At 39.8% G+C, this 18,304-nt stretch overlaps 1 protein-coding gene across 5 annotated transcripts in view; it reads right to left on the reverse strand.

The window, feature by feature from the left end:
* Positions 1-430: 430 nt before the first annotated feature.
* The window catches only part of ZNF462 (zinc finger protein 462), a 93,641-nt gene continuing 75,767 nt past the window's right edge, over positions 431-18,304 (reverse strand). For 4 of the 5 annotated variants that reach the window (XM_032205759.1, XM_032205755.1, XM_032205756.1 and 1 more), the window contains 6 exons: positions 16,470-16,734; positions 14,354-14,490; positions 9,659-9,882; positions 7,052-7,184; positions 1,758-1,872; positions 431-682 (listed from right to left, as the gene is read on the reverse strand). In XM_032205759.1, coding sequence (XP_032061650.1) covers positions 481-682; positions 1,758-1,872; positions 7,052-7,184; positions 9,659-9,882; positions 14,354-14,490; positions 16,470-16,734 — 1,076 coding nt within the window. In that variant the 3' untranslated portion in view covers positions 431-480. Of the gene's footprint in view, positions 683-1,757; positions 1,873-7,051; positions 7,185-9,658; positions 9,883-14,353; positions 14,491-16,469; positions 16,756-18,304 lie in introns of all 5 variants that reach the window. The other variant, XM_032205758.1, reaches the window with a different exon arrangement.

Consider the following 18,304-nt stretch of genomic DNA (forward strand, 5'->3'; position numbering starts at 1 on the left):
TTTTGTTTTTGTTTTCTTTTTTTTTTTTTTTTTTTTTTCTTTTCATTTCTAAAGCAGTTGCATTCAGTCTGGAAAAGCATTATGTATTAAAACTAGAAAAACGCACCAAAATTTGTGCGTTGAAAAGTTATCCCCCTTACTTCTTCCACGCTCACGATGCTTCCATTCACAACCAATCCAAGTCTCCACTGCAAAGCACGTTGTGTAATGTAGGAATATGGGGAGTTTCTTCATTAGTCCAAGATGAATGTAACTTCCCATTGTCAAGATCCAGAAGAAAAGATGCAGTGATGTAATGGAGCCACTTATTCCACCACTTAAATAACTTTAATACACACACACTCACACAGGTACCAGTGCTTTGAAAATAGATCATTCAGTCCTAAAAGCAGCTTTATTTCTTCCGTCTGCCCGCCCCACCCGCCCTCCCCATGCCACTCATTACTGTTCAAGTACGTTGGTTAAAATCACACCAAATGCTTATTCGTTTTTGGCCTCCGGGTTTTCTTGGAGAGGTTTGTCAGCAGCTACCACACTGACTACTGTTTCACTGTTGTGGGAATAGTCCAGCACCATTTTCTCAATGCTTTCTTTTTCTTCTGGCAGTGTGCTAACGGTCTCCTCCACGTCCTCCTTCGTCTGGCTGTCCTCGCTGGTCCCATGCTTACTTTCATTCAGTGCCCTGAAAGCCAAGCAGCAGAATACAGAAACATTTGCAGTCAACACAGAGAACAGCAAAGCCAATCCATGCATATCACAGAAGGGGGAAAAACAGACCTCTTCCTAAAAAAGTTGACACAAGCAGCCACACCTTTGCTACCTCATGCTTAAGAGGAGAGGTAGTGGAATGAAGCTGCCAGTGGGACCCATGACATTACAGCTCAAAAAAAGGCACAGGAAAAGAGTATTTTTCCGAAAGAGTTAAAGATCTGATAAAACTTTTTCTAGCTTTCAACATTTCAAATACTCTTATCTAGGTGGACAAGATTAAAGGTATTAAGATTAAAGTATTTTTCATCCTGCCACATTTAAGTTACAATATTGTATTTAAATGTCTTCTGCAGGACAGCAACCTTGAACAAGATCTGTTCTTTGAAGAAACTCTTGTCAGCAAAGACATCTCTACTACAGAACTGATCTTCATCAAGAGAAGGAAAATTAAGCGTTCCAGAGACAGCTATCTTATCTGTGACGCGTATCATCCCACAGTGTACAAACTACAGTAGAAAGACAAAGATCTTTGCTATGCACTTCACTATGCTCATTTTAAGAGGAGTTCATTACAATTTTAACCTCCCTTTAAGGTCTTACCATAATTTCTCTGCACCTAATCCTTCACACTGTTCTACATGTTTAGCTGCAAGCATGCAAAAGAAACATAATAAGAAAGATAGGAGAAAAAAAAAATGGTGCTTCCTAGAACATTCCTCGTAATTTTTTTGCCATTTTTAAGTTGCTCTACTGGCAGTCAAAGTCAACAGCACACTCTGATGAAGTCAATCCTGGGGCAACTACGTGGTATTCACTTAGGGACAGCCCTATAGTCTACAGCCACTCCGAGCTGTTAAAAAAGGCCAAACTGGAAATTCTCATACAGAGATATCCAATAATTGCAGCAACACTTACGATAGAATTCTTCCTTCATGTAAACATGTTTGCCTTCCTCATGGGACTTGCTGGCAGGTGAGAATACAGTGGGGGAATACACTACTACTGTTACCTCTGGCTCTTTGGTGAAGGAGTATAAACCAACTTACATGCCATGTCTCAGCACATGTCGCTCCCACTCAGAGCCTTCTGTAAACGATCGGCCACAGAACTCACAAGGGAAGCGTTTCTCCGGAGGACCAGTGTCAGAAAACATCATGGGATCTGGAAAAGGTCAGCACAGCCTGTGAATTTTTATGTCCCAGGGCAAAAAGGGACCACTGCGATCCTACTCTGATCCCTTCTGCTGCTCCAAGAGAGAAAAAGTATCTCTAAGAAGCAAAAGGACATACCCATCAACTATTGTGTTTGTGAAAATGCAATTCCCCCAAAGCAAAATGACACTGCCAAGTAACATATTCCATCCTAAATCTTAGAACATCCCTGCAAAGAAACGTAACAGAGTTACTTATTACACCCTGTCCTTGTATTTCAATAAATGAAGGGACTGTGGAGTTTTAATTCAAAACTAACACTGAGATGAGCTTATGGTTAAAATAACTTGAAAGAAAAATGAAAAAAAGGCCATCTACATTTGAATTTTTTGAATTGGTTGTACACAAACTCTGAGAGCAGCCCTGAGGAGGACTTAGGGGTGTTGGCTGATAAGAAGCTCAACACAAGCCAGCACTGTGCGCTTACAGCCGAGAAAAGCCAGCTGTATCTTGGCTGCACCAAAAAGCAGCGTGGCCAGCAGGGCTGGGGAGCTGATTGTCCCCCTCTGCTCTGCTCTCGTGACACCCCACCTGGAGCACTGCATTCTGCTCTGGGGCGCCCTTCACAAGACCTCTTAACATGGACCTGTTAAGGGTGAGCCAAGAGGAGGCCACAGAGGTGATGAAGGGTCTGGAGCACCAACCCAAACCATTCTATGATTCTGTGACTAACATGTGATCCTCAGAAGAAATAGATGGTTCATTATGAAGTCTTACAAGCTAGAGTATCTCTAAAAGTCTTGCATCATAACTGCATAGGTGTTTCATCCCATCCTAGCCTTTTTATATGAAGGCCTTGGGGCCTCATTTGCAGAAGTGTCTAGCACCTAGTAATACAAGTGAACTCAGTGGCAGCTGAGGGAGCAGTATTTCTGAAAGCCAAAACCCACGTGAACACAGCCAGCTTTAACAAAAGATGAAACATTTTCTCACAAATTAAGAAGATCACCACACAAGCCATTAAAAATAATTGCATGGACTATCTCACTTGATTCTTTTGCTGGATATGAGACAGCACCATCTGCTCAGAGCATTAATTCCTTAGCAGGGATTATCTTAAGCAAGAAATCAACAGAATGTCTTTCTGACTCCTCCCAAACTACATAATAAAAGGGATTTTGCTTCTTTCTAGTTCTGATCTCTGCTCACTTGATTTCTTCACTCACAGATTTACTCTGTTCAAGATCAGCCTATGATCCTAAAACTGTCCATGCAAGCACTAGTATCCATATGTAAAGTTCTGTAAAGGTATTTTTGTGACACATATCCCACTTTACTAAAGTTCTATATGAAATTATTCTTAACACCATTTGTTGCTTCTTCCCCCTCAAAGAAACACCCTCACTTCCTATTTTTTACTGTTGGTGATTTATTTTGCAGATAAACATCACAAAGCAAGGTGCTGTGTCAAGAGGAACACCAGAAATTAAATCAATACCATTAATTCAGTTTACACAGAATCACAGAATGGTTCCAACCCCCCTGCCATAGGCTGGGACACCTCCCACCAGACCAGGTTGCCTAAAACCCCATCCAATTTGTCTCTGAGCTCTTCCAGGGATGGGGAAATCCATCTGGATCTTAATACCATGTGTGTGGTACAAATTTGTAAGTACACTGCAACACACAGACATGGTACAGGGACAAATATTTGTAGAGGGCAGATGTTCTGGAAGCAGAAGTTGCTCTACTGTACAAGAAATACGCCTGCCATATAGTACACAATAGGAACTTCATTCTGGGCCTCTACAAATAAGAGATATGTACTACAGAGGATATTTTGCTGAAACAAATAGGGAGGATTTGTATTTGCAATTCCCATTAAGATTTGCAAGTGCTACTCTAGTAAATCCACCAGCTCTTCAGAATACACTCTATTGTTCACCCTACTTCCTGATCATTTTCGCTTCTAGGGCTGTGAATTTGGACTGCTTCCCTGGAGGAGTATCAGAAGCTGCTCTTCTCTGGGGCCTGAGAATGAGAGGGATGAGAGGTAACAAACCACACAGACACCTGACATGTTTTCATTTTTGGTGGTGTTTTGTTAGGTTGGTTGGTTTGTTTTTGTTTTGTTGTTGTTTTTGGTTGCTTGGTTTGGTTTAGTTTGCTTGTTTGTGTTTTGTTTGTTTGTTTTTGTTTTTGCATAATATTATGTACAAGAACTTCTGGATCCTTCCCCGTCCCACCCCCCCATGCTTCTACCATGGAAGTAGATTCTGGTGAGACAGAGGTCATCTGGGACGCAGTCTCTAGCAGGGGCAGTGTTTCCTTTTGTGTTGTACAACAAACACCCTCTTTTTCCTCTCCAGCCCCTGCCATCTTCTTCATCCCAGGTCATTATGTTTTCTGCTGTCCTTCACCAGAAGCAAAACATTGTTTTCCTTTCCCATCAAAGACAGCTGTTCAGCTCTGCTGAGGGGACATACCCATCTCTGTCTGCTCGCTTGGGCACTAGTTCTTCTTTGGTACACTGCCCCAGTAGTCCATCTGGAGAAGCAACATGCTCCTCTCTGAACCTTCAGTACTGTGCATTCCAGTCTCAAGTCAAAGCGGTGAATCTAGGCCGCTTGTTTGACTCACAGAAAGAAACCTTGGTTCTGCCAAAGTCACAGAGGGTTCAGGCAGCATTTGCTTCCAGATACTCAGAGCACAAAGAGACACTCTCAGCAAATCCCACTTCCTGCTAACACCACAAAGGCTAGAATCATCAAAAGCACCCCCCAAGAGGAATATAGTTTCATGTGGTTTGAAAGCTGTGACACCATTAGCCACTGTGACAGTCAATATTTAAAAGCATGGGTCTGGTTTTCTGCTAACACAGCAAACCATTTCTACGTTAGAAGTATCTTCTAAAAATCCATTGGGAGACGATGTCAACATGCAACTCTGCATCCAATCACACTTTTAGCTCCTGTCTCACTGGGACATTTTTCTAAAGTGTACTTTGGATCTTGCACCTTAAAGTAGTAAACTACAACTTGGCAAGAAAAATACAGTAAATATGACTTCTGCAGTAGGCATAAATGTTTTCCTGTTCAACCCTGTTCAACCTATTATAGTATAAAATATTACAAGTTGTAATAGATTAAAAGGAGAAAAATTAGTAATGGCGAAAAATCACCCATATGGTCCAGTCAGGAAAGAATGCCTGCAAAACAAGCCAGAAAATACATGTGCTTTTTAAAAATTGGTCATCTAAACAATCATGCACAAGTCCCTCTTTAGCCAGCCTCTGATGAGAAATACACAGGTGGCAAGTACAGAATAAAACTTAGAAGTGTTCACACACTATCCCTTGCTTAACTATAGATCACATAAAGCACAGAGATAACACTTATCTATTTTCCCTGTAAGTTTAAATCTCCAGCATAGAAGGCGACATTTTTACATTTGCACAATAAATGTAACAAAATGAAGCATCCTAAAGCTAATTTAACCAATGAACTTCACCTTGGGCTGTCCCCCTCCCTACAGCACATTTACAGGGATTTGTAAGGCCTGGCAGACTGCATCTTCTTCCCCTTCGACTGGGTGTCACAGTTTCCATGGTCACTTCAGTACCATTGCTTCTATGTAATGCTAAGGTAATCCTCACAAGGTCAGCATGACTCTTCATCCTTTACTAGCTGTGGGTCTATACAAAACATTAATCACTGTGCTGTATCTGCAACTGGGGGGGAGGGGTGGTTCTGTAGGCAACGTGTTCCAGCCATGAGCCTCTGAGGGTTGAAGCTCTGCCTGAACTGACACCTGAGCAGGCTTTCAACACAACTTAATAACCCTGAACTTTGAAATGCATATGGAGCTAATATCCCTTTAGCGGGTCCTCTGATTTTTCTACTGCTACTACCTAAGATCTTGTGAAGGATACTTTTCATTAAAATGTAAATGGCTTCCTATCCAACTAGCTTCCTTTCTCATTTAAATAAAAACTATCATTAACTACACTTGAAGTGAAGTGCTACTGATAAGCACAGACTGAATTTATGCTGCAGGAACACTAAACAAAAGCCAAGACACTGAGGCCTGGCTATTAAGACGTGAGAGAAATGAGCTACACCTCTCTTGTGCTGAAAACAATTTGTGAATCCAGAAATTTTAATTTTTCAAGGTCTATAATGATTCGGGGAGACACTTCTTTTGTGAACAACTCCTGTATGAGTTGGAAATCAGTCTTCCACTGAAAGTTGAAAATTCAGGAGGAAGAAGATAAACATCATGGCATATCTTTACTTAAGTACATACAAACTTAGCTAACTGCAGTCATTGGCACCTGGAGGGTGAATGACCCCCAAGACCCCAACATCAAGGCATCACAGGGCTTATTAAAGAGTCATGAACATACTGTATTTGACCAATGAACCAAACACCAGAGCAAACTAAACAACACACAATTTAGACCAGAAACTTGCAATAGGTTGGTTTTCAGACTGGGAGAGGGCAAGGACAACATACAGTTTGATTTATAAGGGTATTACTTTTTCCCTATTGATATAACTTTGACCAAAACAAATGCATTAGAGAGTACATGCCCTACCCTTGCTGAAATAAGTGGGATTATTCATAGAAATGCACTTATGCACATAAATACACAATGGTATATATTGGACATGGACCTACCCTAGCTCTAGAGTTGCCAACTGCAACAACTACAACAGGACTAGCTCTCTAACAAGGAAGGAATGCTGGGCACAGAGTTAGGAACAGCCCATAAAAAAAAAAAGTTTGGCCATGACTCCTTCGTCCCTTGCTTGATCACTGCCAACTGAGAAGCTAAAAACTGGTTACCAACACAGAAAATCTGTCAGACCACTAAAGTACTCCCCGCTTGCATAGTTTTCCAAGACCTTATAGATGTTATCTGTATGTGCAGATAAAGTCAAAGATCCTATCTGCATTTTCTCATAGTACGTATTTTCTTAACAGACTGAAAACTTGCAATAAGGATTAGAAACATGAGATTCCCCCAGGAATGGTGTCTTCACAAAAGCTCCATTCTGTTCCTCCTGGCATGCCTACATGACTTTACTGGAATGTGCTGTAGAGTCAACAGCTGACCTTCCTTGTTGGGACTGGTGGGGCACATTGCCGTGTCTTAAAAGAAAAAGAAAAAAAAGCACTGTACTGACCTCTCTCTTCAGTTTTGGGGCTTAACTCTTCTTCTTTTTCTTCCTCATCACTGCTGGAGCTCTCTGTTTTTCCCTTCATTTGTTCCAACTGGTCCAAGTTAACCCGTCCAACCAGCTCAAAGTTACGACTCACCTTTGACAAAAACACTTTTGTCAGCAATCAGCACAACCATCAGCTACTCAGAAAAAAACACCACATATGCAAAATGAAATCCAGTACACCCCAAAGCCTACTCAGCCACAGTTGACATGCAGATCTAGTCAAATTAACACATTTATTTTCACTAACAACAATTCATTTTTCACTGTTTCATCTGTGTTTCTCATTTTGTGGTTTTCAAAAAGTAATACCATTCAATAAATTATCCTAATTTCTTCCTGGTTTTGAGGCATTAAAACTAAAGAAGTCCAAGAACTGTAAAGCACTAAGTTGTATCCTACTTTTACAGGATCATTCAACTATGATGATCAAACATTGCCATTACACAATTATATTGAAGGAAAATTGTTTGTGGCTGGTTCATTCAGCCTCACGCATGAAAGGATGAGTCCTTTACTAAGCACGTGGCTGCTGCACACCATGTACACTTTCACTCATTAATAACAGATTAATTCTCACGAACAGCTCCAAAGTGCTTTGCAAACTGATATATAGACTATAATGTGAACACTTCACCCAGCAGTTAAACTCAGCAAACCCTAGGGTAAAATGCACCAGCACTTAATAGCTCAAGGCAGCAATATGTAAGCAGCAGCTTAGGGCACAGAAATCAGGAACTCTACCACATTCACTAGAAACAGCAGAGGAACAGTCCAGATTTACAGTAGAGGCAGACAGTGGGAGCATGACCAGGAAACTATGGCTAATACTTGTTTGATGACGAGAGCCCTCTGAGCTCATTGATCACTGCTGGTAAGCATTTTGGATTCATCTTTCACACAAAAAGATAGCCCTCCAGCAGCACAGGCACTGAGCTACAGAGGCAGAGAGGATGAAGACAGGAATGAGTGCAGTAAAACACCTCCTGCAAGATGCTGAATGAAATACCAACCCCCACTGACTATCTTTTATGCCTCTGCAGAAAAGGGAATCTGAATGAACCTAAGGGTCATATGAATTAGACTCTAGTATATGTCCAAATAGCAATCTATCCTAAACGCAGTGGTGTACAAGTAATCAGGTCCTTAGAACTACTACCTACAGACACCTGGGATGAGCTTCTCTGACTTGACATGTTACCCACGGAGACTTAAACAGACAAGATGATGTGGAAGGCATTTAATTCAACCCAGTTCATGCACAGGAACTCTTTAAGGTGCAACATATCATTTGGGTAACTGAGCCCAGAACTTGGACACAAATTAGTAAGATATGAATTAGTGAAGAGAGACATAGAAAAGATACTGTAAACTATTGGGATCATTATTGCAGGACCAAACTGGAAAAAAAAGTTAGGTGAGGAATAATATTCCCATTCTGATCCACTGTGAAAAGAATGAGGATTAACATCTCCTGGATATGCCAGAGCTTTTGTTGTGGTGATTGGAAAAGGAGGAGCATCTCATGTACCACATGAATTGCAGAAGACTCTGGTGGAGTTATAAAGAAGAAGACAAACAAAAATAAGCACATCAGGCCAACATTAGGTTTACAGAGTTTGTTTTTACAAGACAGCCAAACGTTTATGTGTTTGCCTTTGTGTTGGTTTTTTTTTTTTTGTTTTTGTTGTTTTATGTTTGTTTTTTTTTCTTGTGCAAAGAGTTTTGCTGGGACTTCTGATCTGCTAATACTGTCAACATAAACATGTTGACATGGGCAGTGTTGTTCAGTTAACGAAGTGAGAGTGAGTTTTAATGAGGACTTGGGCAGCTCAGCTCCAATAGATGGAAGCAAATAGCTGCCTCCCCTGGAAACGTAACAAGAAAATACTTTGATAAATACTCCAAAATACAACTAAATCCTAGAACTTCAGTGTTTCCCAGATACACAGTTCACAGCTACAGAAATTCAAAGTTAACAGGAGTCTGTGGGAAGTCTTGTAACAGCTTCTTAAAGACTGGATTAGGTCAGTACTCATGGACTCCACAAAAACTCCAAAGCAGTTTTAAACTAGGACCTAATTACAGTTACTGTTTATCTTTCCTGTGTTAAATGTAAACGGAAGGTATTGCCCACTTTGTTATTAAAATATGCATGGCACTTCATGCTGCTGAAGTTGCCAGACCAATCTTATGTTCGGAATCTCCTGCCTTTTAGAAAGCTGAATCATACAGCCTTCATATTGTTTTCTAATGCTTTTTTCTTTTTTTTTCCTTTAAAAAAATAGCATTCATAAGTGCCTTTTCCAGATGATCACATTCTGCAGAAAATAGTTTGCCAATTCTGATCAATCTAACAGTTTTAGAAACTCTCAGTTCTGACTTTCTAAAGAAAAAACAACAACAACAACAACAGGAAGTGAAATACAACATGGCGTTAGTTTCCAGATTGTCATGGGGTGGGAGGAAGAGAAGGCAGGTTGTCTTAATCAGAGTTAACATGCAAGTAAACTAAATACTTCCTTTTCAAGAGTAGACTGTTACAAATTAAAACTATTTTGTAATTACCTTGTGCTCATCTCGAAGGTGAGCATCTAGCTCTTCTGTGTGTTTGGTCTCATAGTAGCAGAGTTGGCATTTGTAAGGTTTCAGTTCATTGTGCTTCTCTATGTGCTGCTGCAAGCTCTCATCACTGGAGCAGGTAAAGGTACACTTATCACAGCGGAAAACAACTCCCTGCAAGTACTTTGACAGTTTGGAACGGCAGACTTCAATGGGGACGACCCGCTCTTCTGTAGAAACAGGACAACATTCACTTAACAAATTTTATGAAAGGCCACGTGTCAACAGCTTGGGAACTACCTCCCACACAAACAACAGAATCTTGTATAAGGCTATGCAAATCCACCTACATAGGAGTGGGTCCCAAACTGGAGTAACACACCAAAAAAAAAAAAAAATTCTCTGCAACAACAGGGTTAATCCCCTAAGGCTACAGATGCACACAAATGTAACCACTCATTGGATAAAGAGGATGGGAATGGAGCTTTTGGAGCAAATGATATTCAAAGCTACTCACTGGTGACTGTGAGGGCAAGTAACGCAGCACCTTTTTCTGGAAGAGACTGTGCAGTTCAGCCAGCACCAGAAACTCCCAACACATCCATAACTGCTAGAAAGCTCAGATTCAAAATCTACACACACATCATGTCACACCTCCCACAGTTCAGATCAAGGATACAAGCATGTACTGCAAATGCTCTTGCTGAGTTTTTAAACTCTCAGCTTCTCAAACAAAATACAGATGTTTAACAGAGCAGCAATTAGTTTCAGCCTTTCGACAGAACCAGAATCTGACGTAACACTCATCCACTGTGTTCCCCAAACTGTGTGCACAAGGGAAATCCCAAATTTGACCCTTCAGCTGAGGGTCACCAGAAGGTCCTCATTATGGGATTTTGTTACTCAACTGGCCTTTTTTAATTAGAACACTGAAATTTAGTACTGTTTTCCCTTATGGACTGCAGATTAAAGGAGGAGTTTGATCCTCCTCATGCAGGTCATCCTTAACATATTAAAACAAATTATTAAAAAAAAAAAAAAAAAGCCTGAATATCTCAGGGGGTTGACAAGGAGGGTACAGGAATGAGATGTGGTAATCCACATACAAATCTGAGCAAATGGGCCCTTCTCTTTAGTGAGGAGGGTAATATCACAACACAAGACAACCAAAGAAATACAAAGTCCCTTATGGCTTCTGGAAGGTGGTAAAAGTGTAGACTTCTTCAGGCTTTAGCTGTGTCTAAATTAATCTAATTTGGTGGTGGCGTCACCATTCCTGGGTGTGTTCAAGGAAAGGTTGGACCTGGCTCTTAGGGACATGGTTTAGTGGGTGACATTGGTAGAAGGGTGATAGTTGGACCAGATGATCTTGAAGGTCCAACTTAATGATTCTATGAAACAAAGACTTCTATATATGTTTCATGGAAAAGATGTCATGAATTGTGGAGTAGTAACAAGAGGTCTAAGAAAAAAACAAGAACAACAAAATAAACACCTAAGCAGCATCAACTTGGTTTAAGAAATTCAATCATAAATTAGACTCAAACATTCAGCTTAATCCAGTGCAGATCAGAGAAGACACTGAAAGGCCATTGACGCGCTAGTTATTTGCTACTTAAAGCAGACATACATTTTTTGTCTAGAGTCATAAAAAAGACCATGACTCTATCAGTCCTTAGTTAACAAGGAAAATTATTTACTCACCAACAGACCATAGCACACACAACTCATTTCCTTCCCTTAAATGTAATGCAAGTGCAAATAAAATAGTTCTACTATCTGCTGAGCCTACAGAAAAGTTATTCGGTACTGTTGGGTGTTTGCACATACGCATTTTTTGCCTGTAATGAATGTAAATACAAACTACAGTCACAGAACACACAGCATTTTGTGTTTCATTAGCCAAAAGCAAGTAGACTACAAGGGTTCTGCATGTATGAATGAAGTTGTGTGTACAAGGGATGACAGCAGAAACAACCATGTGTAAGGAACATGGCAGCAATGAAGTCTTCTGGGGGGTAGATTAAGTTGGAAATTTGAATTTTTTATCTTGAACTTACTATTTGAGAGAAATCAGTGCAGTTTGTATTAAATGGAAGAACAAAATCATCATTTCAACCAGCAAGAGAGTAAAATGATCACTAAAAGAAGAAAATATAATTCCCCAAGGACTTTAAAGTAGACCTAACACTGATCTTGGTAAGTTGCATTCAGCCCTGGAAAAATATCAATGTGTTCCAAAATGCTACTGGACAGGATAATGTAACCTAATCACACTGTCCAGACTAAGTTAAAGGCCAGTAGTTCTGCTGGCCATGGAGTGAGATTTCTGTTTCCTCTGTAGAAGGTTCCCATGCTTGCCTGCCAGAAAAGCTAGAAAGAACTCAAGAACCACACTCTGTCTCTTCACCTGCCCACACAGCTGAGGATCAAATCCTCTAGATGTGTCAGTCCCCAGATATGGCCCACCAAAAGGCAACAAATCTGTGCTCCACCTGTGCCTGCAAAAGGGATGGTGAACAGCTTTTAAACTGATAAGGAATTGATTGAACAGAATAGGTTACACGTGCAAGAAGGCTCTTGAAGGCATCCTGTTTGCCCGTGTCCTCAAGGTGAAGCAAATTTGTTTTCTAATTATTTCTCACAAGCCATTCAGCCTTAGAGCTTATAATGCTTTAGGCCTGTAAAAGTCAACTTTCGCAGACCCTAATTAAGAGGCAAATATACTCTCTATTTCAAGTGCATGCTGTTTCAGGAAGGACTACAGGTGCAACAATTTGGAAGTAATGTAACAGTTATGCATCTGTAAATGTGCCTTTTTACACAGGCGGAACATGAAATGGATCAAATCCTTCACTCTTGATTTTACACACTGCACCACGCTATCTACCTAAAAACTGATCTTCTTTGACCACAGATCACAACTGTACTCTTATTTTATCAGTGCAATGACTATAAAAGAAGAAGGCTATTCCAGACTGTATTCACCATCTCTCATTCTCTCTCGGTGCATGTTACTTCTTGTCAAAATCATCTGCTTTTCCCGCCAAATAATAAACAAAATTGTAGGGGTGCCTTTTTTTCTTTTTTATTTTTTATTGTTGTTCTGTTTTGTTTATTAAAACTTTTACTGTTTTACCTCTTCCAGTGCTCTAGCAGGTTGTTTTTTTGTTTTGTTTTGTTTTGTTTTGTTTTGTTTTTCCAGCAGCACTATGGCTCAAGGCTAGTTTGTGCATTTGAAACAACAGGAAAACAAAAGAACAGGTCCAGAGTGTCCCCTACTCAGGAGGTAACCACCTCCTTGCAATGGGTCAGAAACACCTCTGTAAAGGCAGCACAGCTGCATGAAGTGCTCTTTCGCTACTGCAACTAGATACTCCCAGTGTAAAGTCTATGTTTGATGGAAACTTTCCTAACTGAACCCATCATGTTCTTTCCTCCATCTGTCTATCTGTATTTTAAATGTTTGGTAGCATTCACTGGTGCGCTGGCACAGCCACAAACAAGAGCACACCTTGGCATCACTTGGAATCACACAGTCTACTGTACAGGGGTTAACTAAACCTTCCTCTCTTCTGAAGAGAGATAATTGTGAAATATGCCCTGAAGCTGGGCAAAATCTGACACTGCAACACCTTCAAAGACAGGAAGTAAAAGCATCTGCCAAACTTTTACAACCAAATAAGGCAGCTTTGTGATGTGCTTTTTGAATCACTGACAGGTCATTTTTTCCCAGATGTTTCATCAGAATAGCTGTGCTAGGAGATAGAAATATGTATCAAGTCTGCCAACCTCACTCCTTTGGTACAAGAAGGACTTTAACCAACAGTGGTAAGTGCTATGTTATAAGGAATTATGATAGCGCTTGTCACACCAGGATCTTCTCCAGGAAAAAGATGGCATGCAAAACTTGTGTTTGCACACCACCAGTATCCTACTGTGAAACTCTGCCCAACCTGCAAGCAGGCAGAGTGCCATCCCAACACATGGGTTTGGATTTCGGCAGCCAACAGACCATCTACAAGCATCAAATGTGATAGCTATGGGCAGGAATCCCAGCCCAGAGAGCCCAAACAGCTGTCTCTTCTGAGCTAGCAAGCCTGCAGTTAATACAATATAGAAATCCCTAATCCCATTTTTAGCTGGGTTAAAAAAAGAAGGGAGAAGAGCAGAAAGAAATGAAGTCTTAAAGAAAAATAAAATATGATCATTCTTGTTTTGATCCTAAGAACAGTGACACATAATGAAGAGAAAGATTTCAAGCAAGTAATCAAGAGATATTCTGGGTCCGCTACAGTAAGTTGGTATACTGTGCCCCAGAGTTTTTGATAGCAAGGACTTTACAATAACAAAGGACAAAAGCAGGATACAACTTTGGCCTAGATCAAAGCTGTAAATTAGTGCTACTCTTGGTAAATAGGTGCTTGAAGACTATTAAAACTGTTTTTAAGCTTTACTTTAGAGAGGTTGAATTTGTCCTGTTTCAACAGATTTGAATTTTACAGGAAACTTTAAAGATGTATCATTTAGAAAATAACAAAAAATACTGAAGGCCTGATGTCCTATTGGTATCCTAATGGCCTATTCAACATACTTGTGCTCAAGCACAGAGAGGTGAAAATTTAATGAAGCCAGTCTGGAACACATGGATGTTGTTCAACATTTCCCTCATCAGACAGACACATAAAGGGATATTATTACCTCTGTGCAGAACTATGTGGTCAATCATGTTGCGTTTGTATTTGGTGTGATATAGGCAAAGAGGACAGCGAAGGTCTTTGGGTCCTTCCTCAGGAACTGCCGAATGCCCAGCTTCCACGTGCATAGTAAAAGCAGATCTGTGAAACAGGAGGGAGAGATGGAAGCAGTCAAAAGAGGTGTGCAGTGAACGATGAAGTGTCACAGCTCTATAAGGAATGTGTCTTGTAAAATGGTACAGATACCACTCAGTCTTGTCTTCACAGTGCCACATGGCATTGCTGTAGGGCGACTCACATGAGTAACACATGAGCAAAAGTATTTGCAGGCTTGTATCCTCAAGTAACTGGCACACATTCTGACAATATATTCTGCATGGATTGCTCTATAGTCACATTGCTATAGTTAAGATAGCAAAAGAATTGCCGTCTTCTATGTTCATTATTTGTCCTCAGGCTGAAATATTCTGTGTATTTTTTCTAACAAAAAATATTTGTTAGCAACTAACTGTTCTGGACTGCAGGGGTGAATACAGACGTATTTTTGGAGGCAAATAATATTCTTAACCACCTCTGTCTTTGTAAGACAAGACCATTGTGATATTACATTACAGGCATACTTAGAAGTTGTAAGAGACGTGCAACTCTTCCTCCATACAGAGGAAAGTAACTATATATCTACCTAACTCAACTACTGAAATGAGAGTTCTCTGTTAAATTGGGAGGATTTAGTTGTTTTGTTGTTGTTTTTTGTTTTTTGTTTTTTCCTAAGGTAGTGATAAAGTCTGCAAAAACTAGTGAGATTGCCACACTGAACTTGAGTTAAAAGTCCTCACTTAAATTCTGCAAGACTGCTAGCTTGAACAACTTACTAACACAAGTGGCTCTGGGCAAAACCAAGTGATCATCGAATTTTACAGGTGTATTTCTATCAACTTCAGTGAGTGCTTTCATGCATTTAAGTTTCTACAGTGATTTTAAGAGGGGGTTTGTATGGGCTTTTTTACCCCTTTTCTTTAAAGGGAGAAAACATAGTGTACTTCCACAAGAAAACTTAGTTCTTGAAAGTTTGAGACACCACATGAAGAAATACAACTCCTTTATGCAAGTATGTGTATCTTTAATTGCCATTTGATTTAAGATGATTTCAATTAATCTCAGTAAAAGGCACTAGGAAGATGTGAGCAGATTTAATGTATCTAATGATAACTGGTAATCTTTAAGACAGATAGCAATAATGGTATAAAGCATAATTGTACCATAAAGGCAGGGGGGGTCTGAAGGTATAAATAAATAATAAATTTAAAAAGGTTGTTCTTGTGGAGATTTATAAGGTTTGTGCTCAACATTTCCTTTAACACAACATCTTTCCTGTACCCAATCATACTATTTACTGTCACCAGTCTCCTAAGTACTTAACACATTTCAGAACTCAAATGGCAGCTAGGGAACTTAGGCTTGAGGGTCCAGCATATCAGAGTGAAATGATGCACAGGTGCATAAGCCTTTTATCCTTAGGGAACAACAGCTAAAATACACACACAATGACAGCTGAGATTTTACATTCTGCAACATCTAATTGGATTTGCTGAAATGTCTCTGTGTGCTATCAGTTACTCTGGAGAACACACTCCAGCTAGATAAACAATGGGAGAAATAAAATTACATGAGAGAGGTTTCTTCAGAAAGGGATATAACTTTTCATATCTCCTTAAAACACTTGTGTGTTGTTTTTTTTTCTCGTGCTTCATGCCAGTTGCACCGGGAAATGACCTTTTTTTTTAAGAGAACATTTTCACACCTGAGGATAAGGAAAACCCTCTGCTTGTGTATGTCAAGGAAAAAGCACTACCTGTACCATCTCCTTCAGCAAGTAAAAGCTACTGCAAGGACTCACTGTGCTTTCGTCTGCAGCAGATGGTACCGGCTGTTGTAAGAGAGAGGAAAATGGATTACATGGATGCTGCTGTGATCTGGCATGGCATTTCCTATATTCCTCTCTCTGGTCAGCAGTGGCCATGTTTCTGTTAGCTACAGCCAGCTCTCAAAGATCTCAGAAGTCTTTTCAAGTGCTAAAAAATCCTTGTGAGTTCAGTTTATCTGTTTTCCACAGTACTTACTTAAAGCCTGTATAAAAGGAACAATCTTTGCACTTGAAGAGTTTTTTCCCTCCATGCTTGTCACGGTAATGACGCCGAATGCTCTGTATGTAACCCGAGGAGAATTCACAAAATTCACAGTTAAGGATGGCTTCCGTTTTTTCCATTCCTGAAGCACTCCCTGAAAGTGGGATTGGACTGACATTGTTGTTGTTCCTGGCTAAAGCTGCAGACTGGTAGTGGTTCAACTGCTGTTGAACATCAGGAGGCTCTGAGTATGAAGAGTCTGTAGAGAAACAGAGAGCAGCTATTATTCCATGTGGATCAGCAAACCTAAAAAGGTTCAAGACATGCTCCAGCACCTATTGGCCTTTAGAGGGGGTTGACCAGGGGAAAGACGTCAGTTATGAAATCCGCTGACAGCATTCTGAAGGGCTTAAGAAGAAGAGGTATATCAATTCTATACCTAACATGCAATCTACAATATAAAAGTTGATCAGTATAAATTATGCTTTTTAAAATCTGATTTGGGGAGGAAAAAAAGAAGTGACAGGTTTAAGTTAAAAGTAGTTTAAAAAGAAGTCTTAAGACATTTTTAATTTATGAAGGTAAACCATATTAATCATACTGCTGAGCACTTATGCATTTGGCACGTCAGTCAGAACAGGTTCTTTCAAATTTTTTATGCCAATTCATGCCAGGTAAAAATCTGGCATAGGATACATGTGAGTTGCCTGTGTAATAGGGGAAAAAATGGTAAAGAACTCTTCCCTAATCATTCATGGAGTTATTTGAGAAACCCACACAGAAAGTTAACTAGAGAAAAGATGAAATTTTACTTTGTCATATTTGAAGAGGTCTTCACAAAACATATTCAAGTACTCTGAGTTGAGGATGTTTGAAATCAAGTCATCAAGGAAAAAAGATATTTTCTTATAAATTTCAGTAAAGCAACCTTCTAAACCACATTTCCTTAGAAGTTACTAAGCTTTGATATACTGAGAAAAAGATAAATCTGTATAGCCACCTCCATTCTACAAGCCAGCAAAACTCTGTCACACCATTTTAATGGCATGTGGAAAAACACAGTCCAGAGGTATCTCAGTACTGACACTAAAAGCTGTAATACTTCTACTTGGACCCTGCAAAAAAGGGAGGTGTGGGTGTTGAAAGTTTTCCGGCACACTGCTTATATGTGGAGGTTAGGAATTCATCTCTTTGTCCTGTGTAACCCACAGCTGCCCATGAATGGCACAAGTGAAAGCAAATGAATAAAGCACAGATGAATTTCAGTGTAACTTTCATGAAAAGAAGACAAAAGACTCTTTTCTTAAGCTTTTTGGAAGAAGGAAAAAAAGAAGAGAGAAAAAGAAAAGAAGTCGGGATACAAACTGTACCAGCCAGCTCCTGCTTTGATGGGTACTTCATTTTCCAAAGCTTAATTCCCTGAGGCTAGATATGCAGGAATTCTCTAACAGACATACTTGCGGGAACTTAATACCATCCATTCTAACCAATTAGTAAGGAGAAACAAAAGGCAAACAGGCCTATACAGCACTCAGCATGGGGACTTCTCCACCTGTCTTCAAAAGAGTAAAATGTTCACCCCTCATTTCTCATTACTACAAAAGAGGGTTATACATGCCTGAGAAACAAAAAAAAAAAAAAAAAAAAAAAAAAAAAAAAAAAAAAAAAAAAAAAAAAAAAAATAAGCTGGAGATAAATGTCTCCAGGCTCCCCTGGCTTCATCTCCAGGTGTACAACAAAGACAAAAGCAGAGACATGAAAGATTCTGGTTAAATTAAATACTTTTTGTTTTTCCTATCCAAGTCTCATGAACAGAGGCTGGATTACAA

Source organism: Aythya fuligula, chromosome Z, assembly GCF_009819795.1.
Source record: "Aythya fuligula isolate bAytFul2 chromosome Z, bAytFul2.pri, whole genome shotgun sequence".
Lineage (NCBI taxonomy): Eukaryota > Metazoa > Chordata > Aves > Anseriformes > Anatidae > Aythya > Aythya fuligula.